Source organism: Coturnix japonica, chromosome 19 (assembly GCF_001577835.2).
Source record: "Coturnix japonica isolate 7356 chromosome 19, Coturnix japonica 2.1, whole genome shotgun sequence".
Lineage (NCBI taxonomy): Eukaryota > Metazoa > Chordata > Aves > Galliformes > Phasianidae > Coturnix > Coturnix japonica.
In genome coordinates, this window is record NC_029534.1 from 654,116 (window position 1) to 682,083 (window position 27,968).

The window sequence follows — 27,968 nt, forward strand, 5'->3', positions numbered from 1 at the left end:
AGAGGGCTGCAGGCTGTATCTCTTCACTTACCTGGGCTCCCTCACCTTGTGTCTGGCTTCCCAAGCCCTTATGGATGCTGTAGTTCCAATATATGGGGCTCAGTGGAGAGGTGGGAATTCGGTGCCTGCAAACACTGGAGGCACAGGAATGGAGCAGATCCAGAATTGAATGTCCTTTAAAGGGCTTTTAAATCATACTGAGACACGTTTGTACAAATTTTAATGTGATTTTTAAAATTTTTATGCAAGCTTTTCAGCCAGGTGATTAATTTTTCAGGTTATCTCTGTTCCTCACCTTACACCCCTGGCTCTGGCAAGTCTCTTTTCTACCAGGCAGTGCTGCTTTGTGCATTCAGGAGCCTCATCCTTATCTGTTACCCCTGGAAGTGTGTTCCTGGGGCAGTGGGAATGGATGGGGACCAAAGTAGGACCACTGCATCCTGGACCTTAAAGGTGGCACGTACCTGGGGCTGGGAAGGAAAGGACATCTTGGTTTTCCATTTTCCCTTAACTGCTTGTGGGTTCTGATATAATCTCAGCATGGTCTGAGTGGAGAAAAGAATGCAAACATCATCAGGAACATCATCACTCTGAGCATCCCAGCTTGGGGTTTGAAGTTGGGGAAAGCAAGAAGGAGAAGTGATGGGGGGCCTCATCCAGCACTGGATCAGCTGTTCCCAGAGCTGATGAGCTGGCAGCCAGCTGCTCCTGCAGGACCCAGCACAGATGGGTGTAGGAGTGGGGAGAAGGAGCCCCACGGGGACACGCAGCTTTCTCCAGCTTGGTTGGATTTGGTGACATCAAAGGGGATCAGCACAAACCCTTTGAAGTCAGGCTTATCTCCTGCCTTCCTCTGAAAACAGAGGGTGCTGATCCCACAGGGTGGGTGTGGGACCCCAGTGAGCATTAATAGCAAGGGCAGTGCAGGCTGAGCGAGAGCTCTGCTGCTTTTGCTTCTCTGCTGTGATGCAGGGATGTTTCTGGGGCTCAGGTTGTGCAGCACGACACTCCAGAGCTGGGCAGAGAGGAGTTCATAAATGCTCTGTGAGCCTCCTTTGCCAGAGCAGCCACTGCAGCATGGGCTGAAATCACTGCAGCTCCTAAGGCTTTCAGGCTGGTTGGCGTTTGGTACTTTCAATTATAGCAGAGCAGCATAGAGTTTTGGCCAAATGTATCCTTTATTTTTATAAGAATTCTGTTAGAAAAATGAAGAAATAAACCAACAAAGCCTTGGGAGTGAAGATGTACTCTCATGTTCCTGAATGCAAAGCATTAGGTTGTCATTTAGGAAAAATCCCTCTTTCTAAATAAGCCATTAGAGCACAAACCTATTAGCAACATGTGGGACGAGGCGGTATTTTGTGTTTTAGGATTATTCTGTTGGGCAATTCCTATTTAATTTGCTGGGAAGTGCAAATCTCATTACTTTTCTTTCAACTTGATCTAATCCAGGGCATGAGATTTTTGTGAATAGGTTTGGATGGGGAAGGGAAAGAAATACGGCTGCGTAACTGATGGTAATTGCTGTTACTTCCCAAAGGTAAAAAAGATTGAGAGTGTTTTTTTTTTTCCTCAGCAGTTCTGTGTTTGCATACAAGGAGTAAATTGGGCTTTGCAGAGACACAGTTGTTGCTGCCTCTGAAATGTGAAGCGGTGTTTGCAATGTGTCTGGTGGGGAAATGTCCGTCACAGGTACTTAAGGGCTGCTCGTCATCGCTTTTTGTGTTTGATTTTAGCGCTGTAGAAGGAAAAGGGAGAACGCAGAGGGTTGGAGAGTTGGCGGATGTTGCATTCAATGGATCAAGATGTGGAAAGAAAATATACTTTTCATTCTCCTCCCCGGTTTGGGGCTGTGTGAGGGGTCACGTAGCTGATGACTTCTTCAGAGATCATTCCAGTTGCCTTCCAGGCTTGTTTCTCAATAGCTTATTTTGCTGTATTCCTCCTCAGCTTTTTTTATTCCTCTCATTTTTTGCTTTTTTTTTGCAATAAAGGTTGGAATACATTGAGCAGGAGAGGTGGAAGCAGAGCAAATAAAGAGCCTGGCTCTACCTGGGCTCTGGGGGAGGCTGTGTCTGCCTTCAGGCTTTCTGTTGCCCTCCATTGGGGTCCAGCATTTCCTGCCTGCCCTTGTTTGTTGCTATGATAGCACAGAGCAGACGTGCTTTGCTTGCTATAAGCCCTATGGATAAGGGCAAGGCTCGTTCAACCCATTTAGTGGGAGAAGGTCACATAATAAAAAATGTGGATGGCTGTTGGATAAGCAGCACCTCACTCTGTAAGTTGTTCCCATGAGCTCTTGTCAAGGGCTTCTTTTGAGCAGGTGATTGGAGGAATTTTTTGGCAGGTTAAGTTTATTGTCCTCTGTGCAACAGCTCAGGGAGTCAAGGCTTCTGCATTGCCACCAGCACCTTGTGTGTTGCTATGGCACAACAGGAGTTTGGCAGTGTAGAAGTGCTGACTCAGTGTCGCACTGGGTGATGTCTCTGGTGGTGTTTATTTGCAATAACAGAAGCCCGAAGCTGCTGTTTTCAGGTAATTTGTGCAGTTATTGTGCTTCCTGACACCTTCCAGCACCGGACCAATTTGAGATTGAAATCACAGCATGAAGTCCTGGCACATAAAAAGGTCTTTTGATAGCTGCTTGACCTTGGCACTGTGTGTGTTCTGACAGAGACAGTGTTTAAACCAAACACAGTGATGTACTGGGATGTGCAGGTTGGCAATAGCTGGAAACTTGTCCTATCCTTGCTTGTGATGCATCGGCCCTAGGCTGGTGCAGGCATTTGGGCTGAGAATGGATGATGGAAGAGAAATGAGCTCTTTGAACCATAGCCCCTTGGGTAATTACTAGTGTGGTAATTTACGTGGTTCATCAGTAATCCACCAACTTCTTCCAGTCCCACTTGCCTCTTTCAGCCCTTGTTTGTCCGACCTCTGGGGTTTTAATGGGTTGGGAACAAAACAAATTAAAACAATGGGCTAAAGGAAGCCTGGCATTGGCAATGGATGATGCTTGGGAGCTTTGGGGCTACTGGGTTCTGAGGTGGCTTTGCAGTGGCTATCTGAGCTTCAAAGCATGTGTGAAGTTATGTGGGGGGAATGCTGGGCAGCTCTGCCTGGCTTTCATGGGTGTCAGCTCAGGGACATGTGTAGGAATTGTCAAGCCATAAATACTTGGTGAGCACTGGAGTGACTTTAATTTTAGTAGGGAAAAACAGAATGTGGCAGCCAGGAAAAAAAAGTGATGCAAAAGTAGAAGAATAGGAAATAATATCCCACTAAGGCAGCAACCCCAATTAGATGGGAGCCTTTAGGGAAGGGGGTAACTAAATATCTAGGTAAAGACAAGGCAACTCTTGCACATGGCGAGCAGATTTATTGGGGGGCATTTCTCTACTATGCCCAAGATGTTTTATGTTCTGGCCACAAACCCAAAATTATCTGTGCTTTGTAAATATTGTGGTTGATGGCTGTAAGGATTTCCTGTGAGATCAAGTTGGAAGGAGTCCTATGGTCAACCACACTTACCAGAGCTGGAGAACTGGAGCATTTCTTTAATGGTTCAAGCAGCCAAAGAAGCTTTTGGGATGTGGGCAAGCACAAACAGCTCTACTTTAAGTAACTGCCGGCACTTGAGGTTGAAATCCATGGTTGGTGGCCTGGTGTGACCCTTTTGGAGCCAATCATTAGTTTTAAAAGCAAGTTTGTGTTACAGCTTGACACGAATCCCTGCAGTAGGTGCCCTGTGTTAGTTCTGTGGCTCTGCTGCTCTCACAGCGGATGAGAGCATCACCTCATCTTTTCATATCAATTTTCATTGCTGCTGTGTGTCTCCAGATCGGTTACGTTTTGACACTAATAAAAATAGCAAGGAGTTTGGAGAAAGTAGCTCTGGCATCTACAGTATTTAATTTGCAGAAACTTTCATGTGGAGTTTAATTTAGACAGATGAGAGAGGCAGTTTTATGAGTATGAAACTCCATTAATTACAGATCCTGTCTTAATTATAAATGGCTTTATTTTAAAGTGAATTTTACAACCAAAATTAAGGCTTGGAGCAGTTCAATCAATACAAACATCAATTAGACCTGACTTTGTACTCCAATTAATTTATAAAGCTTCCCAATGAAGTGTAAAGAGTGTGCCACTTTGTACTCTTCTTCCTGCCATTCCTGGGCACCAGGAGGTCTCCATGGATTCATTAGCAGCTTCCTAACGATAAACACGGATAGAATAACCAGCCTCCCAGTGGCCTCCCATTTCCCAAATAGGCCAATAGAGTTAAATGCTAAAGTGGCCAAACCTGGCTGCAAGCATAGAGGAATATTGGTACCCAACAGGTGCTCAGTGTTTTGCCCATTTGCTGGTCCTACCAGACTGTGGCATTAACAGATGAACTGAAACCTGTTTTTACTTCTCACAATGAGGAAACAGCAAACCTGTGTTCTTAGAGGGTGATTTTGACATCCCCCCTCTCTGCAGCAGGGTGCTGTTCACTCAGGGTCTGGTGCTACATGCAAGGTCTTAGATAAAGTCCAGTATTTGTTGTTTAATACAGGACTTAGGAAGCTGTGGGGCATCATGAGCTTCATCTGGACCCAAGTGCTTTCTGTCCCATCTCCACCTACCATATGGACATCTTCTGGTTCTCTTGGACCTGTGGTAGAGGGAGCAGGTGACTGTAGCTTGACCATGCATAACATCGTGTGGAAGGGATGGAGCCAGGTATTAGCAGAGCTTTTCTTTCCTTTCTGGGGAAACAGGCTCCTTTAGCAAAGCCAGGTTTGAGCTGTGGAACTGTTTGAAGCTGGGAACCGAGCAGCGAGCGACAGGCAGGCAAACAAAGTGGAAACCTGCTCTGAATTATCATAAGCTTTTTTTGTTGTTCTAAGCCCTTTCAAGCAGAGCCATTTGTACTGGAGCAAATTCTCCCAAGATATTTTTAGATAATACGAGCAGAAAAATATCACTCCGTAGCAAGCTGTTTACAAATCTGCTAACCTTGTTTAGTGCTAGTAAAACTCTGGGCTTGGTGTGCTGCGGAGCACACTAATTACTTGACAGAAATTACACAACAGTGGCTTTCTGATGTGCAGTATATTGGCTCAGCCCTGCAGCTGGGCCCGTGTGCAGCATTTTGGGTAATGAACAGGGGATATTTCGGCAGCTCTTCCATTAAAACAGGGAGGGTGAGGCAGGCAGGACGCAGACTCTGCCAACTAACTGCTGCTCGCTGCCCTTTGCTTGCACACTCGTTTCTGTAATGAGGCTGTCCTGCACTTCTTGTTATCCAGTATCTGGTTTAGGAGCCCAGGTGTCACCCTGTGTCACTCACTGGACTTTGGTTGACCATAAAATGGGACTAATGGCCATTCCCCATTGCATCTTGAGTGCCTATAGTGATGGGATTTGGATGCTGTGGTCATAGGGCTGTATGAGTACGTTGGCAGCAGGGACAGAGCTCCTTAAGGAAAGCATCATACTTGCCATTTGTGGGCATGTCCCGCAGCTGGTTTGAGCACTTCAGGGCTGTTCCTGGGGAGGATGTGGGCTTGGTTTGACCATCACTGCCCTGAGTGAGCTTCACCCAGGCTGTGGGTGGTGACAGGGAACAGGAGTCCCCTTGAGAGCCCTTCCAGTTCCCCACTGAGATCTGTGCTGTTCTACACTTGTATTGGACCGAGTGGTCAGAGGCAGAAGAGGGAAAGCAGCCCATGTTGCCACAGCAATAAACTAACTGACCTGCTGGACGTTTTCCTTCTATTTTGCTCTCCTGCACTGTTACTTAAATACACCAGAAGGGAACCTTTGAGTGGGGGTAAAGAACAAACATGGGAATTATCCTTCTGTTGTGTCCCAGCTGCACTGTGCAGCTGAGGACCGGAGACCGGCCATCCCATGCCAGGCTCCTGCTGGGCACAGCCCCATTGCAGGCAGCTGGGATGCACACAGCTGGGATTTCCCTCCTCCCTCTTTGCCTTGGACACTGCCAAGTCCTCCCCTGGATCTGCTGGCAGCCTGCAGCACTCACAGCAGCTTCCCATTGAGCTCCTGGGATGTTGTTTTGGTGCAGTGATGTCTCCAGGATAAGTGGCAGTTCTGTCCAGTGCAGCAGTGAGCTGGGCTGGGAGGCAGAGCTGCATTACAGCTCAGCACATAAAGCTGCAGGGTTTGGGCTTATTCTTTTGCTTTTCCTCATCACTTTTAAAACATTGTATTGGGGGTTGAGACTGGAGACTTGCTTTACCTTGGATTCAATTATGTAATTAATGGCAAAGCTGCCAAGAACTGTCAGGAGTCTTTTTTATTCTTTATTATGTTTCTTATGAATGCAAATAGATTAATATTTGCGAGCAGTGCTTCTAGAGTAATTTTATCAAAACCCTTCATTATTGTCATGGGAAATTCAATGCAATTTCTATCTGGGACCAGTTCCACTTTGCAGTCTAGCTAGACGATGAATGTTAGAGGTAGGCACTGTGTGAGTCTGCAGTGTATACTGGGCATGTCTAATGGATATTGGGCATGAATAGTGAATACTGGGCATGTATTGTGTATTTGTATATGTTGTTCTGTGTGTGTAAATTGCTGCTGTGCCTATGGCCTGTCCATGCTGTCTTGCATATACCGTTAATTAGTTGGAAGTGATAATGAATGAAGTCCTCCCTTGGCTGTGTTACGCTGCTAAAAGCAATATAAGCAGTACCCACAGGTACTGGTACGGCCAAGCTATGTGACAGCTGTTGATGCTCCAGTGCCTACTTTATTACAGCTTGGGCCGCAGTGTTTCTTTCAGAAGCACTTTTTCCCTCCTGGCAGCATGAGACAGCAAATGAAGTATGCACAGAGCAGACCTGCATGGCACTCCTTGAGGCCCGCTGTCAGATTGATTGCTTGAAGTGCATTTGAAATCAAGTGCTGTACGGTCAGCTCTAGATCATCTCACCATCATTTTTCATGTGCCAGTAAGTAAAACCATGGCAAATAGTGCAGCTGGTTGAAAATGGTGAAGCTACTTGGTCTTGTAAATCTGGGCTGACCTCACTGTCTCTTCCCTTTGCCCTTGAGTGCAATGTAATCATCATGACATAAATAACAAGCACGGCGATATAATGGAATTATATGAGCACCGCTATTGTGAGCGCTGTGAAAATAAGGCTGGCAGTGCTTGGCAGAGCCAAGATCAGCTCTGAAGTAGAGGAGAGGTTGAATTGATTTTCTTTTCCTTTTATCTGCTGGGAGAGGAGGAAAAGAAAGCAAGTCCTGCTGTGGTTGCAAAGGAGCTCTGTGCCTGATGGTGGGGCTCTGAGGCTTTTGCTTCCACCCTCTTCTTTCTATCCCAGATTTCCACCTGACCTCTCCCTGGGAAAGTGGGGGGAAAAAGATAAGCTGGAGTGTTTCTAAAAGGCAGTTAAAGAGCAAAGTGATTATAGAATCATGGAGTCATGAAGGTTGGAAGGAAGCACTGGGATTCTCCAGTCCAACCAGCAGCCTATTGCCACCATGCCCACTAACCCATGTCCTAAATATGGCACGTTCATGTTGTGCTGAGTGATGAAATGGCTCAGTGGAGGAGCTCTAGGTGTGAATGGGTGAACCTGGCTTATGAATGGTCACCAGTGGTGATCCTAAGGGCTCAGTGCTGTGTCCGCTCCTATTCAGTGCTTTTATCAATGGTCTGGATGCAAGACTGGGGTGCAAACCCAGTGTGTGCAGGGCTGGAAGATGCAGATATTAACATGGAGGTGTAAAGCCCTTTCATGTAAGCTCAGAGAAAGGGAGGCATCAAGTGGCTCTTCCAGCACTGGCCTGGGAGCAGAGCAGACAACAAGGAGGTGTTCTTTTATCTCAGCCCTGCCCACTGCTGAAAGGCCACTGCTTGAATCAGAACCAGCTGGAAGAAAAAGTTCTTTTTGTGTCTTTTTTGTGCTTTTTTTTTTTAAATATATATATATTATTATTCAGCTCTTGCTGCACCTTTTGTTACATTCAGCTTCTCGTTTTTTATCTGGCTCCTTGCATGTATAAGATATGCCATATATTTTGCTGACATGTCTACCTACTAAAAATACTCTCATCCTTCTGGGGAGAGAAAATATGGGATGTGTGTGTAAATATGAATTCCATACACATCTAAAATCCTAAATGACATTTTTTCCAGTGTTGTGTGTTTAATGGGAATTCACTAATTAGGTGCAAAAGAGGCTGGAGAAGATGGTAGTTTCACTGTGCTCAGTTTTAATACAAAGAATACTACGGTTGCTAAGAGACTGATACTTTGAGTTTGGAAATCTTCATCCACACTAGATACATTATCTTGGCAAATTGGACTTTTTGAGTTGGCAGCAAATGGAAAAGAGTAACTTTTAAAAATAGAGATAATTTGGATGACGTCAAAGACATCTGGTGTCCTTCTTTTGAAATGTGAGGCTGAGCTCTTTTGCTTGTGTGTATAAATCACTCTGAGCTTGGCGTGAGGTTTGACTTATGCCTGCATTCAAGTCGGGTTTATTAATAAATTGCCTGTGTACTTAAGATATTTAGCCAGGTATGCCTTGATTTTATGGGCTGTGTATACAGCAGGTGGTGCTTGTCCTCCCTGTGCATCCTGGAGCATCTCAGCTTCATGCAGCATCTCACGGTGCCACCTGGCTAATGGGCTCTCATCCTAATTCCCACCCTGAGTTGTGGAAAGTGGGAAGGTGTGTCTGCTCCGAGTCATGCCTCATCATCCCTCATCATCCCTAATGCCTTCTGGTCTCCTCGTGTGTCACAGCTCTGGAATGGCAGGGAATGGCTTTGAGTGGCAGCTGGAAATCAGTTTGGGACTCTCCTGCCACACATAAGAGGCAGTGGAGAAGAAAAGAGGGAACACAGGAGCTGAAATGGGCAGCACAGGAAGGGAATGACTCAAAGACAGAGGGTGAGAGTTGGTGGCATGGGGTCACTGAGGGGAAGGATTAGACTTTCATAGTGAGTGATGCAGGAGGAGGAGTGCTCTGGGGGGGATGCATGTGAAGACAGGGACTTGGGGGGGATGGGAACAGCAAACATCTGCATGTGGATTCTCCAGCCACTGCTTGAGTTCTGGTAGTGTCTTTCTAAGGGATCCATCAGCACACTGGCACCCTGAACCACACAGATAAGGCAGAGCTGCCTGTGCACATTGGCTTGCAGTGCTGGGGAAGGCTGCTCCCCATTTCAGGTGCTGTTCCACATCCCAGACAGAGATGGATGGCAGGGTGTAAATTGTTCCCTCCCCAGCGGGGCTTAAGCTGGACTTTTTCATAGTTGGAAGGAACGCTTTTGCATTTTAATATCATCTCTGAAGGGCAATTGCAGCTTTTGCACTTGATTATGTGTTCAGGCTATGAGATTTTATGTTATTTTTAGAAATGTTCATTTGCTCCACGGACCAGGAGATACAGGAATGGCCAGTGGAATGTGAACGTGTGATGGGTTTCTGAAGTGTCGGGTGAACGTGGAGTGAAAGGATGACAAAGGCATCTACGTGGTTTTTCAAGCTTAAACAATGCGCTGTAATTGTGTGTCAGAAGTCATTCAGTTTTGATATCATGCCAGCTAATTAAACCATCCTCTCTGAGGAGACTTACTGTACTTTCAGCTTCGCTTTTTCATTCTCAAGAACAAAAAACACCGAAGGCAGCTCTCGTGTTTAGCTCTCACGTTGGCATTAATTTGGATGGGAACCAGTAGATGGGAAATGGAGGCAAACAGTTGGTGCTCCTTTATCACCTGTTGGCGATGGCTTCTTCAATGCTACCTTGTGGCTTAGAGCAGGTCTGGTGTCAGGGAGAGGTGAGGGGACATGGGAGCATCGCTTTGGGGTCTGATGGTGGTCTTTGGTGGGTTTGCCCCAAAGCTCTTCACTAGGAGGAGAAAACCAGCCATGTTTTTAACTGTAGGTGGAAACCCTCAGGTTCCCTTTGGCTCACATCTTGTCTGCTCCAGAGAGTGGCTGGGCTGCTCCCAGACTTTGGTTAAGAACCACGTCCTGGTGTCCATCTGCCCCCATGGAAATGACTTTGGAGAGCCAGAAAGTGCTGCCAGACTCCTTCCTGATTTAGGGAAAGGAAGGAAAGAGGAGAGGAAAAGGAAAGGAAAAAAATGTTACTTAAAAGTAGAAAATGAAAGGGGGGAAAAAGGCTTCTACATTATTTAAGCTGTCATTAAAGCTCATGGGTAAAGAAATCCCTTTCCAGCTCCTCAGCTGGATTGACCATGGCTGCCTCCAGCATGCATTTTACAGTTGAATTCTCAAGGCTTGCACAGGGAAGGTAGAGTTATTTGTTCTTGTGCTTTATTTTTGTTTGCCATTGATAGGTAAAACTGCAGCTTCATTCACATAACCAGTCAGGAGCAAACATTTCAATCGCTGCTCTGAAATGTTTGGAAGATGTGAGTTTTCAGCACAATGTTTTTCTTGTTCTCAGGAAAATAAAGATTAAAAGAGCAAAGAGAAAACCAGAAAAGCTTCTCCTATGCCTGTATTAATCACTTCATAAAGAAAAGCCTCTCTGGATATTCAGATGAAGACTTTCGCATTGTGAGGGTCCTCAGTGTTGTGATATGCTTCACTTAAGCTCCTGAGAGATACAGATATCCAGATTACTGCACAAGATGGTTTGCATCAGGGATCAGCTTTAGTTTTGTTTGCACTTCCAGCTGAGGGTGCTTTAAACTGGCTTTATAGCATCCCTGATTTGATCACCTGCTTGGAGGATGCTGCTTGGAGATAAAGTCCATTTCCAATCCCCTCCAATAGCACTTGATACAGTACAGGAGCAATTCCTGTTGTTACACATGCACCTTCTGCCAGAGAGAACCAGAGTCTCAGATAAAAAACAGTTTGCTGCTATTCACGTGAAGGGATGCTGTGGGACTGCTTTGAGATGCTGAAGCTGTGTTGGTTTTGCACGTGGGCTGGAAGTGATGCTGCAGTGCTTTTGGTGCCTCCTGACCCTGAGCTTTGCAGTTGGGCTGGGAAAAGTTTTCCCTGATTGCTTTATGCTTTGTGAATCTGTAAACCTGGACCAGACAGCGTGGAGGGAGCTGGGGAGCTCGAACTAATTGTAATTCTTCCAGTGGAGATGTTTTCTATCAGACAAATGCAGAATTGATTACATTCCCTGTTGACAATGGCCTTTTCAATTGGAAATAATGGAAGAACTCTATTTTCAGCAATGCTGCAATATTTCGGTTGGAATTTACAATTTTGCTTCTTAAAATATTAAATAACTTGGCCACGAAACACGGGGAATTCAGTTTTCTGGAAGCAGCTCCTGCATGGGAATGGTAGATGAGCTTTGGTCTTGTTGCACTGTGAGGCCACCAGAAGCAAAGCAAACAGAAGGGCAGCACATGGCTCCCAAAGCAAGGGGGGAAATAAAGCACTGAATTCCATGTGTTTGAATTTGATTTTATGTGAATAAAAAGCAGAAATTGCGTTTTATCTCTGGCTCTCTGACCAAAATGGTGTTTCTGCCTTACTGAATGCCTGATAGAAACTTCCATTGCAAAACAGAGCTCTGTATTTTTCCCCTGTTTGCTCTGAGCTTTGCTTGTCTGTATGTGGAAGCTCGTATTCCTGAGCCTCCAAACCGTGTAGAGGGAGAGCTGGAGAGGATGAGTTAAAGTCAGATTTGGTTTGCCAAGCTCCTGTTCACAAGATACGCTCTCAGTAAAGCAATTTATGTGTTATAATCACTTTTGGCTTTTAAGGAGAAAAACTGTCCTTTTTATGGAATGGAGTAGATTGTGCAGCTTCAGTAGCAGAAAATTCACAGGAACAGGCAATTTTGAACTGGAAATCATGAAGTTCTGGGTGCAGCGTGGTCCTTCTGAGAGGCAGTCTCTCACCTTAGGTGGCAATACTGGAGGAAAGAGTAATGGAGATAAATCCAAGGTGCTGGGGATGAATGTGATGATGGGAAGGGAATGGGGGGTGGTAGAAGCTGTATCTCTGCTGGTGGAAAAGGGATGAGTAATATCACAGTGAGGTATTACATGCATGCAGGCCTGTCCACAATGACTTCCACCAGTGACTGAGATGCATCCCCAGTCCTTAGCATTAGAAGTCCCGAATGAGTTGGGTTTAATGTGCTGCTGGGTAGCTGTGTGCAAGTTACTTAAAGGCAGGGTGTCTTTGAGAGCAATTGAACTCCATTGAACTGCCCCTGTCCTGACAGCAGGATCATTTGGGGACAGACAGAAGGATGCCAGCTTCTCATCGTGGTTAGAGCCAACTGTCTGGGTGCTGGTAACAAATGGGTCTCTGCATGGCTGTTCCAAGTATGTTATTCTGAATGGCAGGTGTCTACACTTTAATATTGGGCAGTACTTTTTCAGCAGTGAGTACTCAAGCTCTTAATTAAGCTCCTTTGCAAAGTCTATGGGAAGGCTGCAAGTTGTGGCAGAGGTTGTGCTTACTGAGTGGTTATTCCAGCCAGGAATACGTGAAGACTTCTCTAGCAGTGAGTGGGTATGGGATGCACATTATATGTATTAAATAAAAAAAAGATGGGCAGCTGTTATCTCTACAACATTAATGTGAGCCGTCCATCAGCAGTATTGAATCAAATCACTCTCAGTCTCTGCAATTCTGCAGAGTAAGGTCTTAAGCTCATTACCTATTTATGACCGGCAAATATTTCATTTCTGATGATGAAGTGGATATTGATGTCAATGAAGTAAATCAGCAGCTCTCACATAATACAGGCTTGCTTCTGGAGAGCTTGTTCTTAAGTTCAATAATTCTCTATGTGGCTCAGCTGTTCCCATGGTTGTATGTACTGAGCAGGAGTTGCCCTGAAGTGGGGCAGTGTAATGGGAGGGGAAAAGTAATGGGGGTTGGAACCGTGTCATTGAGGTTTCAACCCAAACTACTTGATGAATCTGTGTGTTGTTTTGTTCCATGTAAAGGATGAGGGGAGGGTATAGATTGATCCTTAATAAAAAAGGGGGTATGGAAAGAGAAGACCGAGATCTGCTTGAAAAACAATAGAAATCAGTTCTCATTCTCATATTTAGTAGTAGGTTTGTAATTGTAAACAGAAGTTGTGTGATGCATCTTAAGTTGATCTGCTTTTGTACTGGTGATCTTTCACTGCTGGGAGTTGCTTTGGGTTTGTTGTTGTTGCTTTTAAATGAGGAATGAGTAATGCATTTTTCCCCTACTTACAACATCCTGAGTTGCAGCATTCCCAAAAAGCCTCACAGAAGCTCTGAGTCAGCTTGTAAATAGCCCTGTTGCACAGCACAGGGCTTGGAAGGACCTCCCTGCATTGGGGGTCCTGGTGGTGGCTTTCACCAGCAGCACACCTGCCTGGAGATAATTCAATGGCATTTCCCAGGGCTCAACAGTTCATGAATGGAGATAAAGAACAAGAGGAGAAGGCACTGTCTCATAGAACTCCCTGTATTTGTGTGTTTTGCCCTGGTTGCTGGAGGTCTGTAGCCCTCTCCTCCCCTTCAGCTGCAGAACCATCACAAGAGGGTTGTCTCCGGGTGCTCACCCACCAGCTGGGGTGCAGCTAGAGTCCCATGGGCCATGCTAGGAGACCAGAGTGCCCCTCTGCAAGCAGCCTTAGGTGCAGTACTGACTCCACACCCATCTCCTGTAGGATGACAGCGATACGTGGTAGAATCTCACATGAAATGCTGAGACCTTTAGAAAAATGCTCTCCATCCAATGAATAGACATGAGGCACTTGCTGATGCAGCCAGCATCCATCCTGATGCTGCTATTTATAACGACTTGTTTGATTGTGGATGCTCAAAAAAAAAGAAGGCTGCACGTTATGAGTTGTTTAGTTGAGAGATTGGAACCACGGAGCCAAGGATGCATCAGGAGGACCAGAGATCTGGGCAAAGTTTTCTAGCAGTGATTGACAGATGATCCACGTCAGTGCATCGACATGTGAAGAATTAACATGAAATCATGGTGGTGGTTTTTTTTTTTGCTGTGAGTGCTGATATACTTGGAGCAAACATTTATAGCCTGAATTACTTTTCATAGTGTATTGAGGCATAGAAGCATAGGCTGGAAGAGGGGAAGCTGCTTCCTCCTGCTGGAGGTGACCTGTGCCCGGGATGGTTGAGGCCATGGTTTGGAATACTGCAGTTGTTGTGTGTGTGTGTGTCTGCTCTCTGCATTCAGAAACTTTTTTCTTCTAATTGCTGGGCTAAATTTGCACACATCCATTTGTTCTTGGACCAGTATCGCTTTTCACCTCAAATAGCTTTTCTCTGTCCTCTCCCTGCTGTCCTCACTGCTCTGCAGATGGAAATTAAAGGGCTTCCACAAGCTGACTCCTGCTTTTCTCTTCCCATCTCTGCTTCCTCCTCTGCACTGTTTCCTCCTCACCCTTCTTTCACTCTGAATTCATCCCTCCCTGTTCAGGATCAGCCTGCACCTTTCTTAGGAACTGGAAACTTGATTATTCTGTGCTGTGTATGGTCAGTGGCTGGAGCACGGTGTCTGCTACCCCACGTATCCATTTGGGATGGAGCCTGACAGGAGCCCTGCTTGTCTCCTGGGTAGAATTCTAACCACAGTAGGGAAATTTATAGGGAAGAGTGGAAGTTGCTGTTGTGCCAAGTTCTTCTGACAGCTGGCTTTCAGCACAGAGCTTCCCTGCTGGCTCTGTGTGATACTGCAGGGCTCGGGCAATTACAAACCGCTCAGCATGCGCCATCCACAAAAGGATGCAGCCGCATTTACAGAGCATCCTTGTGACAAGGAGTGTGACTGCTGCTGTCCACACCGACCTATCCTCGGTGTGAACATCCTCCAGTATTCCCAACCCAGCCCCTGTTGCCTGCACTGAAAGCTTCCAGTACCTTGTAGTGGCAGATAGCCTTTATTGTTGTGCATTTCTATGGTAGCAATGCATTCCTGCAGGTTACTTGGCAAGTGTTGAATGTGTTTGGGAACATAACCACAGGAAATGTGATTTCCACAAATAATATTTTTACCATGGAAGGCAAAAAAACAACCACGGTCCTGCCAAACTGTGTATTAAAAGCCCAGTCCCTCCAAGGAGAAACAAGGCAGGGCACTTTGTTTTGATGCAGACCTTTCCAAGCCAAGATACTCCACCAAGATGATGAGCAGTTTGCTTTCCCTCTTATTGTAAGAACGCGTCTGTCCAAGCTGCTGTAGAGCTGGGGCCAAGTGTTATTGGGTCTTAACCCCAAGCATTTATACCCTGATCCCAGCAGCAGTGTTGGTCCATACATGGTTTTGGTGATGCTGTAGTGGGGTAGGTCGATGTGGCCTCAGGTTGCAGCAAAGTGCTTTGATTTGGGGATGCAGGACGGTTTTGCTGGGATTGGGGTTAACCAAGTGAAATGCTTTGGCACTTTTAATTGAGATATTTTGGGAGGTGGGAAGGGGTATGTTTCAATTAGGCTAAAAACGTAGATATTATGACACTTTATAGTTTGCAGCTAAATAGGGGTGTAAGAATAGCAGATGGAGGGATGGAACTTCCCATTTTCTCTATCAGGCGTAGTAGTTACGAGTCTCACTGAACGCTACACTCAAGGACGTGCTATTTGCAGCTTTTAGATCATTCAGTTTGTACTTTGGTGCCCAAAGTTGCAATTAAGCAAATGAGACAACTGGCAAGATGTATGGTGGTGGGATTCCTCCTCTTGTCGTCCTAATGGAAATAACCATATAGGGCTCTGATAGTAATTGCTGTGTACTTAGGGCCTGGTAGTTACAGTGCAATTACAACATTCACTAGGGTGGTAGTTATACCCAGTGCAGAGTCCATCCCCATGCAGAGCAGCTCAAACTTTCTCCCAGGTCCATGCAGCATCTCTGCTGAGAGATTCACTCCGTGGACGCATCCGTGCCCAGTTCTGAGCCAGGAGCATCAGTTGCCATGGTGACTTATTTGGAAAAGTCATATGGGGAAAGTGCTGATGTATTTTTAGCTTTGGGTAATGAAATTGAACAGCTGGAAATGAAGGTGAGGGCCAGTCAGGGTGCTGTGGGTTCACAGGATGCTGTTTGGGATGGCATTGGGGTGGTGCTGGCAGGGCTGTGCTTGGGGTGGATGCTCAGCGTGTCGGAGGGGAAGGAATCAATGTAACAAGGAGTTGATAAGGAGGTGATGGTACATACAAAGATAAAGAGGAAGCACTGGCTGAGGTCATAGCTGCTACGTGTACGGTGTGTTCAGCCTATATAAATAGCTCTGCAAATATACCTCTGCACAAGGGGTGTTTATAGTCTGGGAGTGGAGAAAGCTCTGTTTGGGGTTGGGTGTCAGTGTGTGAAGGATGTTTCACTTATCGGAGAGGTGTGGAGCAGAGCTGGAATTCAAATGGGGGGGACCTTCAGTCCTTCAGCTGAGGTTCAGATGTTGTTGTGCACCTTCTGAAATGGGTGTGTGTGGAGAGAACGCTTGTTGGACTGGCACTCATATGCCCCGCTGTGAAGACTCAGTACTGATGTAGTTTATTTGTGTAATTTGGATCAGTCTAAACTTTTCTGAAGGTAGATTCATATTTTATGTTCTAAAACACTTCCTTGGCTCCCTGCAGTATTTTTAGGTTGTGTCTTCAGCTGTCAGAAGTTTATTTTAAAAATAATTGATTTTGAAGTAATATTTACTGCACTTTAGCTTTCAGCACATCGTATGAAAATAGATTTCACTACAGCTGGCAGTGTCTGATGGGATTTGTTCCTACTCCAAAGGCTCTCTGTGTTCCATCCCAGCACCTCTCCATACCACTGAGATGAGGTGGATCCAGGGAAGTGATTCAGTTTAAGGAAGCCACAGCTGATTTATAGCTACACCCATGGTGTATCTGTTACAGATCTGGCACAAGGTTCATTGAAATCAGTAGGGTCTGCCCTATGTACATTGGTCAGCTCGTTGGCTGGGTTAAAAACTGATCACGTCCTGTCCTGATAACCACAGTCACAGTAAAGATGAAGCAGGAGGTGACAGAGGTGCCAGGCACCTCACCAAGGGAGGTGGTGAATTTTGATGGGAGGTGGTTTAAGGGCAGCCTTTGAGTTGTAAAGTTTTAGATAACTCATTAGCAAAGACATTGACAAAATGTTTCTTGGTGCGCTGGGGAGCTCCCTGTGCTTTCCCAGGGGGGATAAGCATCATCCCTGGTCCTGTATTTTCCTGGGGCTGTGCAGGGGTTAGTGCTGGAAGGAGTTATGGTAGTGGCTGCTCTACATGGAAGTGGGCTTCAAGCAGAGAAGGCTGTGAGGAGCAGGGCTGGGATCTGGGCTGTACCAGGGGATGTCGGTGCAGAAGGGGGATATGCCAGAATGAAAAAGCAAACCAAAGTCAGATGCCAGAAGCTGAGCCAGGCTGCAGGAGAGTGATGGAAATGATTCCCTTGACACCATCAGCATTTTTATTGATCCGAGGCTGTTTATTGCTGTAAAACAGTTGTAAATTAAAGAGAAGCTGGGGAGAAGGAGAGATGGAAATTGCTTAGGTTTGGTTTAAAATATGTACACCCACCTTTGTGGTGCTTGGAGAACTGGCTGCAGAGCCCTGCAGGGGGTGCACCCAACTGCTGCTGTTCTGCAGTTGTGCTGGGAAGAAGTCAGAGCCTGGTAAGACCTGGAGCAATGCTGCCTGCCTTGCAGACATGCTGAGGCATGAGATAGGGCTGCTGGAGGAGCCCAATGCAGGGCAGTGCTTTCCAGTGGAGCAGGATGGCTTTCAGGGCAGATGCTGTAGAAGGGAGGGAGATCCATCTGTGCTGAATACTGAATTTAGTAGTGATGCTTAGTGGGGAAAATGAGTGTTTGTGCTGTTGTACATATCTATCTGCATACAGAGGTGTGAGCATATGCTTCGATGATCATGTCACTGCGTTAGATATCATTACGTTGACTTGAAATGATCAAATATGCCATGTTCGCATTAGGAAAGGCAATATATGCTGCATCTTCATCCCGTATGCACAGATACATTGATGAGAATGTCTGTCACCATAATAACTCTCCTCCTTTCTTCTCCTTTGCAGAAATCCGTGAAGCTTTTCGGGTGCTGGACAGGGATGGGAATGGCTTTATCTCCAAGCAGGAGCTGGGCATGGCCATGCGCTCGTTGGGGTACATGCCCAGCGAGGTGGAGCTGGCGATCATCATGCAACGCCTGGACATGGATGGTGAGTCCTCACTGCTTACTGGGATGGGACTTGGGCACTTGGCAAGCAGCGTGGTCCTGGGGTGCTCACTGCTTCTTGTGAGTGAAAGATGCTGTGGATGGGAGTAGTGCTGCGCCGTAATGAAATGTTGCTGGGTTTTGATGGAGAAGTTTAGGAGGGTGAAATGATCTTGAGGAACGTCCTGCTGTGAGAGCTCCTCAAATGATTACCAAGAGGTAATAAAAGAAACAGAACCCACCATTAACGGGAACAACGATAAAATGCAGCATCAGGATGCTGGAGCCAGGGGGGACTTGTTAACTGCTGCAATGCTACAATCAGAGCAGAGCACAACGAGCGGGCTGCCTTCAAAATGTCCTTGGTTGGAGCAGGAGGGATGCTGTCCTGGTGCAGAGAGCTGGGATGCAGATCCAGCCTTCTTCCTCTGATATAGCAGGGTGAAAGCATGGAGCAAAGGGAGATGGAGTTGGCACCAAACCAGATGCAGACCTGGTCTAAAGGGGAGTGCTGGGTGTGTTGATGTGACACCAGCATCCTTGGGGGACCACTAGGAACAGAGCCCCTGGGAGGTGGTGACAGCTGAGACATCCCTGGGGGGGGGGGGCATAGGAGCAGAACGTCCCCTGGGGGATGCAGGGCTGTGGTGATCACCTCCTCAAAGGAGTTTAGAGGCTGTCCCGCAGGGAGGTGCACACACACACCCTAATGAATGGAGTTATTCATATTTGAGGTGATCTTTCCTGAAAGAAAAGGAAAAAAAAAATATCACTTTTTAAAGCATTTTCCCCAGATGTTGCTGTTTGCACCTTGTTATGCTACGGCCTTTCCTAGCAGGCCAGGTGACTTCTCTTTAGACTTCACATAGGCCAGACTCAGCGCGGCGCCAACTCACGGGGTCTTTTACTGCAACTCTGTGCTCTCCTGGAAAAAGAGCGCTGTGCGCTTGGCTCTCCATCCTGATTCATCTCCAGTTATTCCCTAACTCTCAATCTCACAGACTTGAGACTTTGGCTCTCTTCCCTCTGCACTCCGGGACCTGTAACCGAGAGGTGGAGTTACAATGTGGAGTAATGGGCTGCAGATGGAAGGTGTTGAATTCCTGTCCGAGGGCTTTCAGAAAGCTCAGCGTGCTTCCTGCCAAGGTGGGGGTGATCCCCTCTCTCTCTTCCAGGGATGCAATGTGGGGATGATGGGTTCTGCTTTGGGTCTCCATCCCATTGACCTGCTGCTGCAGCAATTGGAGCAGGAGCTTAGGGACCAGGACACAAAGCTGTGATGTGGGGAGGCTGCGTGGGCCAGACATTAAGACAGCATTGGGGAATGGGAAATTCCTTAGGCACTGAGCGAATAGGGGGATGTTATGTGAAAGATTTACCTTGCCTGCCAGTTGAATTAATACTGTTCGGCTTGAATTAATATTATGTGGCTTATGACTGCTTTCTCTCTGGTGGGTTGTCTTGGATTTTTATCTTGACTTGTCTGGATTTTTTGCTGTGATTTCACAGTGAGAACCAGCAACAGCTCCCTCCTTCCTTGCACACTACATATGCACATTGTTCAGTAGCAGGGCTTGAACGCAGCAAGCCCTGGGGTGCCACACATACCCCACGCTCCCAAGGACAGCCTGACCCCATATACTCCACTTTAGGGCTGCAGAGCTTTTCCTCCCCTTCACAGAGTCCTGTGGGCAGTGGAACCAGGAGAGGGGCAGCCGTCCTCCTGCACACCCCACATAAGTTATGAGGTGCCGGCAGTTAGTGCAGCCAGACGGCAGATCTCCACGCAGGGCTGCTGCCAGTGTCTGCTAATAATGAGGTAATACAATTGGCAGCGCTTTGTGTTTCATACGAACCAGTCTGACCGAACCAAGTTGCAAGCATGTGGTTTTCATCAGGTGTTACCTTGGGATCGAGTTCTCCTTGCAGGATGGCAGGGTGTCTGCCGGGGATTTTTTTTAACTGATGGTATTCTAATATCGAGTGATTAGAGCTGCTCTGAGTCTGGGTTTCCTTGCACACCCTGCAGGAAGGAGGGTCAGGGTCAGGATTTGGGGTGGCAAAATGATGGGACCTGGGTGGATAAAACACCTTGCAGTGTGCTGGAGTGCTTTTATAGGTGTGTGTAGCTAATAGAATGGGAGCGTTTCACACCTGTATGTTACCTCCTGCCAGAAGGGATCTCACCCAGCACAGCAATTAACACAGGGCTCAGCTCCAGAGCTGCCCATGGACAGGGGACAGGTGGCAGCATCCTCTGCTTCCCCAGCAACGTTTTCAGAGTCCCAACCAACTCCCAAAGGGTAATTTCCTTTCAAGTATTGCGGGTTCCATGAATGATGGATGTGTTAATGTAGCAGGTGTGTTGAGCTGTGTCCCAGCCCTTGTGGTGATGAGTGGAAATGAGGGTAACAAGTCAGTTTGCCCATGGGGATGGTCGGTGGGGCGATGCCAAAGATGCTCGACAGCTTCTGAATGTCCTCCAGGAGGAGGATTCCTACCTATGGGAGCCACGGGGGTATGGCTCTCCTGTGCCATGAAGATGGTGGAACACTTGGGTTACTCGTGCATTGAGCTTTCATGCTATGATGCAAGGTCACTCTTTGGAAATGCATTGGATACTGTTGTGGTATCCAGTGTGTTTCCAAATAGTGCCTTCTCTGCCTTGTGTTCCTCCTCCCCTGCTGTTCTGTAAGGGTTGCTCCAGCCAGATGGGGGGAAACCACAGCTGCCATTGGGAGAAATAGTTCAGCTGGAACAAAAACTGGGTTAGGGTGAAAAATGAGAATACACTTGGAATACTTCAAGGTCTCCAGGGAAAGCTTATAAATCATCAGAAATCCCCTTTCATGAACTACTGGAAGGTGCTGTAGCATTGCTGTGATGGAAGAGAGAAAAGGACTGAAATGAAACAGAAGGCAAAGGGTTGTTTGAAGCAATTCTCCTCTCTTGGGGGAGCAAGGGGAGGAATGGTGTTTCCATTGCTCCAAGCATGATTCACATCAGACCAGAGCTTTGCTTACATCTTATTAGAGGTGGTGTGTGACTATTTGCCAGCAGAAGGCTGTTTGGGATAGATGGGCATCTCTCCAGTGGTTGTGCCTTATAGTGACATCGTGTTTTATTTTACACCTGGAACTAGAGGCTGGGTTTTACTTTAGTTTATACCCTTGATTTTCTTCATCCTTGGACATAATGAGGTATTGCATGGATATAAACACTGCAGACTCCGAGAGGTGCGTACGTTTCTGTCTCCAATCTGAGGATGACCTGAAATGTTCTGTCAGTTGGTGGAAAGCAGAATATTTTAAATATTTATTTGCTGGCAAAGTGATTTTTTTTTTCTCCATATCCTTCCTATTGGCAGTAATGCTAATAAAAATGCAGAGAAATGGCACATTAAATGTGTTGCCTTATTCAAGATGCCTACTCTTTAAGCAGACTTTAGCAATAAAATAGATGAATGTGTGACTTAAGTGTCAAACTGTTTCGTTACAACATCAGACACTTTCATCCATGGAATAAAATAAGCACTCCATGTACTAATTAGAGGAGCAGCTGCTTTTCAGTACCCTGGGAAAATAACTTCAGGCTAACAAAAAAAACTACCCAGTGTGTCAAATTGTTTGTTATAGTACAAATAGGAAACACTTTGATCAAGCGGAAGACAAGGCAGCTCCATCAGTGTACAAGTGAGCTACCTGCTACCTTTTTGTCACACTATGTGATACGTCAGTGGGAACAGCAAAACCTCCTGCAGCTTCCCCTTCAGCAATTAAAATCAGTGTTAATCCCAAATTGAAGTTTGGAATATTCCATAGCTCTGGAGGGCTCTTTGTGGAGCTATTTGTGCTGGCTCTTGGTGGCCTCCAGGGTTGGTGTTGGTGTACAAGGTGTCCCCCTAAAACCTCTCCTTGCTGTTGTATTGCTGTTGGGTTGGGGTAGATTTGCTTGCTGATGAATCTTTGCCTGCATAGACTGGCCTGTAGTGCCCTCTGTGTATTTTTTTGCTATTTTATATGTGTGTACTTTGGTAGGGGATATCAGAGAGCCTCTATAAACCTCCATGGGGAATGCAAACAGGAGATAGGTGTCACACTTCTCCATCCTGGGGAGTGCTGGTACATCCCATGCCCATGGACAGTCAGGTGAGGGAGCAGCTGCCTGTGTTATCATTGCCCAGGTTACCTTACAGGCACATGCAATGACACAGAGTGGGATGGAGTTACTGCAGCTATCAGTTAGGAGAATAAAAATAAACAGGAGCGTTGTGCACGCCCGGGACCCGAGCTGCAAGTGACTAGCTCATTAACTTTAAATATATCACCTAGCTGTGCTCTGGAGGTCAAATGCAAGGGAAAAAAAAAAGTCTGAATACTTATCAGTCTACACACAGCACATCCTCATCTCCATTTAAATGCATGCATCACTCCGGTGCCATGGCAGGACACTTTGCAGGAAGAGGAAGAATCTGGTTATCCTGAGCCTGACTGGGGTGATGATTTCTTTAGGAAGCACTCAGGTCTTTAAAGCAGGAGGCTCCGAAAGCAGTGCAAGTTTCTTTTCTGCCCTTGTGTATGGGCAATGCAGTTCATGTACATTTTTTCTCTCTCTTTTCCTTTCACCTCTCCTGCTGCCTTTCTCCCAGCCCCATAAATATTTCATTGCTTCCTATGAGGCAGCCACTCCAGCCAGGGACCTTCAGACAGACAGCAGTGGCTGAAGGCAGAGGGTTGGGGCTCTCCCATGGGATGCAGGGCACAGGGGTTCATACTGCTGCTCTGCTTAGCATTTAATTACATCTTCAAGTCAGTAGAGCTCTCTGGCAGGGCTGTTTGCAGGCAACCGGTGAAGTTCAGCATCTCCAGTGAATGGTGGTGACTTGAGTTCTCCTTGGCCTGGAGATCTGATGGCACCATGCTGATACAAATGGGCTGGTGTTGAAGGCACAGAGCCCATTTCCCAGTGCATCTAGTTGCTACTCCTTTCTATTATCACATCTGCCTATTTTTTTGGTGGAATGGAGTTGTTGCCTTGCAGCAAGTCAACCTTTGTGGGTATCTGGAAGCAATAAGCACCCAGCCGACGCAAACGAGCTGGTAATGATAAGCAGATCTAATTCATCTCTGACGGTGCGGCCAGCGATGTTCTGAGTCATATTTTTAGTCATGCAAGGTTCAGGCACATGATTGCTAACCCCCTTCTTGCACAGTGGCATTAATGCCAGGATTAAATGGAAGCATTAGGCAGAAAGAGGAATATTAGGGCATAGATGTGTGTAAGTAAGGAAGTGGTTTAGGTGGTTTAAAAAGCAAGGTGAAGCTGAGCTCTGGTGTTGTGCTGAGGTCACCAATGTAGTGACCAGCAGGAGAGAGGAGGCTTGGGGACCTACAGAGGGATTGGGACTCCAGGATTGCTGGAATGGCAGCATTCAAGGCTTGCTGGTTGGGCCATGGGAAGGAACCAGGGGATATAAGAGCGGGTTCAGCCTGGCTTTGTCTTCCCTTCCTCTCAGCCCTTAACACCAACCCTGAGTTCATTTCTGTTCAGAGATTATTCAAGCTGCACATTGCTCACTCTGAATATAAACCACATCTGTAGGCATAGGAATGCCAAACGTGGGGATGACTCGCATCCAGTGCAGATCTTGGAACAGACACTCAGTGCAGACATCACACATGTGCTTGTAGTGCATTGTGTGACTGTGACTTAGAAGGGGAGGAGAGCATCTATTGAGTGTACATGGCAAATCTCAGGCTGTGTGCACCCAGAAGGTGGTGGGTGTTCTCAATGTCTCCAGATACTATAGGAGTTTGGGTATAGGGCATTATGTTGTTATGGAGAGCAGCCTATGCATCCTTACCTTACGTGCAGATTTGGAGCCTATGTGCTGTTATTTTACAGTGTTTTCTTCTGGCTGTTGAACATTGTGAAAGGAATTTCCAGCCAAAATTGTGAGTTCTCTGTCCTGATGTTCTGATGCTGCGGTCTCCTGAGATGCTGATGGTGGGAAGGTTTGCTTTCTGCAGCTTAAAATTAATGCTAAGGGGGTATCTCTACCAGGGAGAATGTTATGGGGTCTTGTTTCCTTGCTAGTTAGTGGTTTTAATTGAAAAAATAGTCAATAAGGGAATAATGCATTTGCGATGGCATCTTTCTTCTGAGGCTACGGAAAGTGCTATAATTAAGCTGATAATTAAACCCCATGAAGTTAGTTATGAACCCTGGCAAAGGCACAAGGAAGTCATGAGCAAGGGTTTACCCAGAGCCTTGTTCTGAGCCAGCTGCAGAGCCCAGGACCTGGCACCTGCTTCCTCTGAGTCACGTGTAGGACTGAGTCCTCCCTGTCCTCTGTGCATGAAGTGACATTGTAGAAAACTCCAACTGAATTGCTCAGTATTTTGGGGTCAGGTATGGATAGACCTAATATATGCACGGGCAGGTAATGGGATCTCTTCAAAATGCAAATTGTTTTCTTGCTAATCTGGCTAATTTCTTCGACCCAATTTGCATCGTAGTGTACGTTGTTCTTACTGCCTTTGCCTTGAAGTGATGCGCTGCAATGCAAATTGCCCCGATCCCACTGTCACCTTGTATTACCTTCCCCAAACTGATCCACTGTGCTGTGACTGATGCAGTCCGACTTGATGTCATAAACTGATGTCTCCCATGAGGAAAGCAGAAGGAGCGCAGCTTCCCAGAGCCCATAAATGTTTTAAGGAATGGCTTTCCAAGTGATGGGGTCCCAACCCCTTTCCTTTCCTGCTTAATAACCTGCTCCAGAAATGAGTGCAGAGTTCAGCCCTGCAGAGCCCTGGAGCTTGGAGTTGGATGGGGTCTTCGTGAGTGTTAGAGGATCAAAGCTATTCTGAATCCCTGCTGGCTTTTTTTCCCCCATTGCTGGGTATTTTTGTGGAGACAAGAGCAATTACGGGCAGAGCCTTTCAGTGTGTAGATATCCTTGTTCTGGCAAAGGAGCGCTTTGACTGTGCTTATTTTCACTTTGTGTTTCTGCGGAGATAAGGACGCGGAGAGATTTCAATCAGCGGTGTGTCTGCTCAGATCAAGCATATGAAATATAATAAAAGGGACTGATAGCGAGCAGCGTGCGGTGCACGCGGTGAGGCTGTCACAGGGGGCTGATGCAGGTGCTGGAGTCAATAGTGACATTTTAATAGTAGCCCTCGCATTGATCTGCTTTGGTCTGATGGTTTTAGACACATTTCACACCTGGTAATTTGGAACGGTAGCTCCATGGAGAGGTGGATCCAGTCAGTTCCAGCTGAATTTAAGTTGAAAAAAAATAAAACCAACCCTGAGAAGTCCTGTGGTTGGTGGTTCTGCTTCCAGACTTGAAGGTGAGCTAATAAATCTGCCCGTATCTTTATGCACCCATATCTGTCTCACTGGAACAGGCTGCCTGGGGAGGCTGTGGATGCCTCATCCCTGCAGGCATTCAAGGCCAGGCTGGATGTGGCTCTGGTTGCTGGTTGGTGACCCTGCACACAGCAGGGGGTTGGAACTGGATGATCTTTGAGGTCCTTTTCAACCCAGGGCATTCTATGATCAACTGGTCTAATAGTACATGGAAGGATATGTCCAGAGAGAGATGGAGTAACGAGAGGTATATGGGCACTGAGCTGCCCTATTAGCTTCAACAGGCACAAATTTCCCTTTTTTTTTTCCCCTTTCTTTCCTCTTTTTGCTATTTTCATTAAGCATCACAGAAGTTCTACAAGGGAAAAGCTGTATTTGATATAACGCTTGGCCATAGTTCAGGCAGCCACATGCCTCATTTACAAAACATACAATGTACTGCCGGGGCTTGGGACTGCATAGGCTCAGTTCATTAATGGCAGGAGCAGGCTCCTCTCCCCACTAATGGCACTGAAGCTGTGTCTCCTCTGCCTGCTCTGCATGCTGAGCACACAGGGCTTTTAAGAGACGGATGCTGATGGAAAGCTGAAATGAAATGCCTGGTGGATTTGTAATAGTCTGGCTCTTCCCTCTGCGTGCACTCCCTTCCTCTGGAGGATGGGGTTGGCCTTGTAAAAGCTTTACAGAGACCTGGCTCTTTAGCAGCTCTTTAGAGGAAGAGTCCTGGTAGTGCTAATGGTGGAAATGGTGGGGTTTTGAGATGTGACTTGCTTGTAAACTCACCAGGGCTGGAGAATGGTCTGTTCATCTCTATCTGTGCATCACCTGCTCCTGTCTTCAGGTGCTGCAGTGTGGACTGTTCACTGGCATAAGAGCAAATTTGGGTCTGCGCACACCATGAAGCTGATGAAGCCACTGTGCTCATATGGGTTCATGATGTCCAACAGGCTGCCCTGGATCTGCAGCACATTGGTACTAAGTGGTATTTGGGTGGAAACACTGATCGTTTTCTTTCATTCCAGGGGATGGCCAGGTTGATTTTGATGAATTTATGACTATTCTGGGACCTAAGCTGGTATCATCGGAAGGCAGAGATGGCTTTCTGGGAAACACAATAGACAGCATATTCTGGCAGGTAAGTGGTGACTTTTTACAGTGCAACTTTATCCGACTATCGGTAGCTTGCAGAAGTGATTTGTTGGAGAACACGGGATGTTTTCCTAAAAGTGAATGCTTGTGTAAATGTTACTTTGGACACCCTCGCTGTGAGACAGGGAGCAGGTAGAAGTGGTGGAAGAATGGGAAGGAGGAGGAGAGCATGCGTGGAAGAGGCTTGAAATAATAAAGGAATGGTGTGTCTGTCATAATGCAAGTGTTGCCCAAAGAGTGATGGTCAGCCAAGGAGAAGCAGGATTGGGCTGAGACTTGTGTTAGAGACATGGAGGGTCTCTTGGATGTATTCGCCTTCTGTGATTTCCTATGGGGACTTTAAATTGAGTCATGTCAGTCTGTTGGAGGTAGATAACTCCTGCTTTCTCAGGTAGCAGCGATCAGTTCTGCTCCAGTTAGAATGGCTCTCTGGGTCCCTCAGCTTGGCTGGCAGCTGTTTACAGGGAGGGAGGGGGGTAATCATCCCTGCAAACACTGTTTCAGGCCAAGTCAATATAGACCCATGATATCAGGAGAGCTGAGGAAACACTGACTTTCTCTTATCGCACGAAGTCTGTCTTTCCTGAGTGAGATGAAGCATGCACAAAGCACCATTCTGCATAGAGCATCCCCAGGTGCTGTTTCAGAATGCTCTTATCCTCATGCTGACTGTTGGTGACGAGAACTAAGGTGTACCCATACACTGACATCTTGTGCTGCCATTGGAAGCAGCTCTTCCTAAAAGGGTAGAGAAGGACCTGGGCACCTGCTGAGCACGAAGTGTCTGTGAGGCAGCAATGTGCCCTTGGACAGAGGAGCCTGATGGAGTCATGGGCACACCTTGTAGAGTGTCTATCCCCTTCCCTCTCTATCTTTTACCCTCTGTATTGGTTGAGCATCGCTTGCTTTGTCACCCTCTCTGAGTTACTCCTTCACGCTTGGTGCCTTGAAGCCAGTTGTTGATGATGCATAGGCATTGATATGCAGTGATGTGGTTGCCATTGCATGCTCGCAGAGACACTACTTGATTAATTTTGGGGCACGAGAATTTGTTTTCCCAGAGCTCAGGGAATATTTGAGAGCAGTTCCAGCTGTGTGCTCCGAGGGCTGTGTTTGGTACAGATGGGTTTCCAGTGCGTGACCATTCAGGTCTGCAAAGCACTTTAGATCAAGAGCATTACGGGAAGTGCAAACATTGCTGCTGGTAAATATTAGCTCTTTTTTGGGGCAAACAAAATCCAAATCCGTCCACCGTGTCCTGCCATT

At 46.6% G+C, this 27,968-nt stretch overlaps 1 protein-coding gene across 4 annotated transcripts in view; it reads left to right on the forward strand.

Moving 5' to 3' along the window:
• The window catches only part of CALN1 (calneuron 1), an 89,348-nt gene that overhangs the window by 32,401 nt on the left and 28,979 nt on the right, over positions 1-27,968 (forward strand). For all 4 annotated transcript variants that reach the window (XM_015880964.2, XM_032448392.1, XM_015880965.2 and 1 more), the window contains 2 exons: positions 18,037-18,180; positions 26,576-26,688. In XM_015880964.2, coding sequence (XP_015736450.1) covers positions 18,037-18,180; positions 26,576-26,688 — 257 coding nt within the window. The remainder of the gene's footprint in view (positions 1-18,036; positions 18,181-26,575; positions 26,689-27,968) is intronic.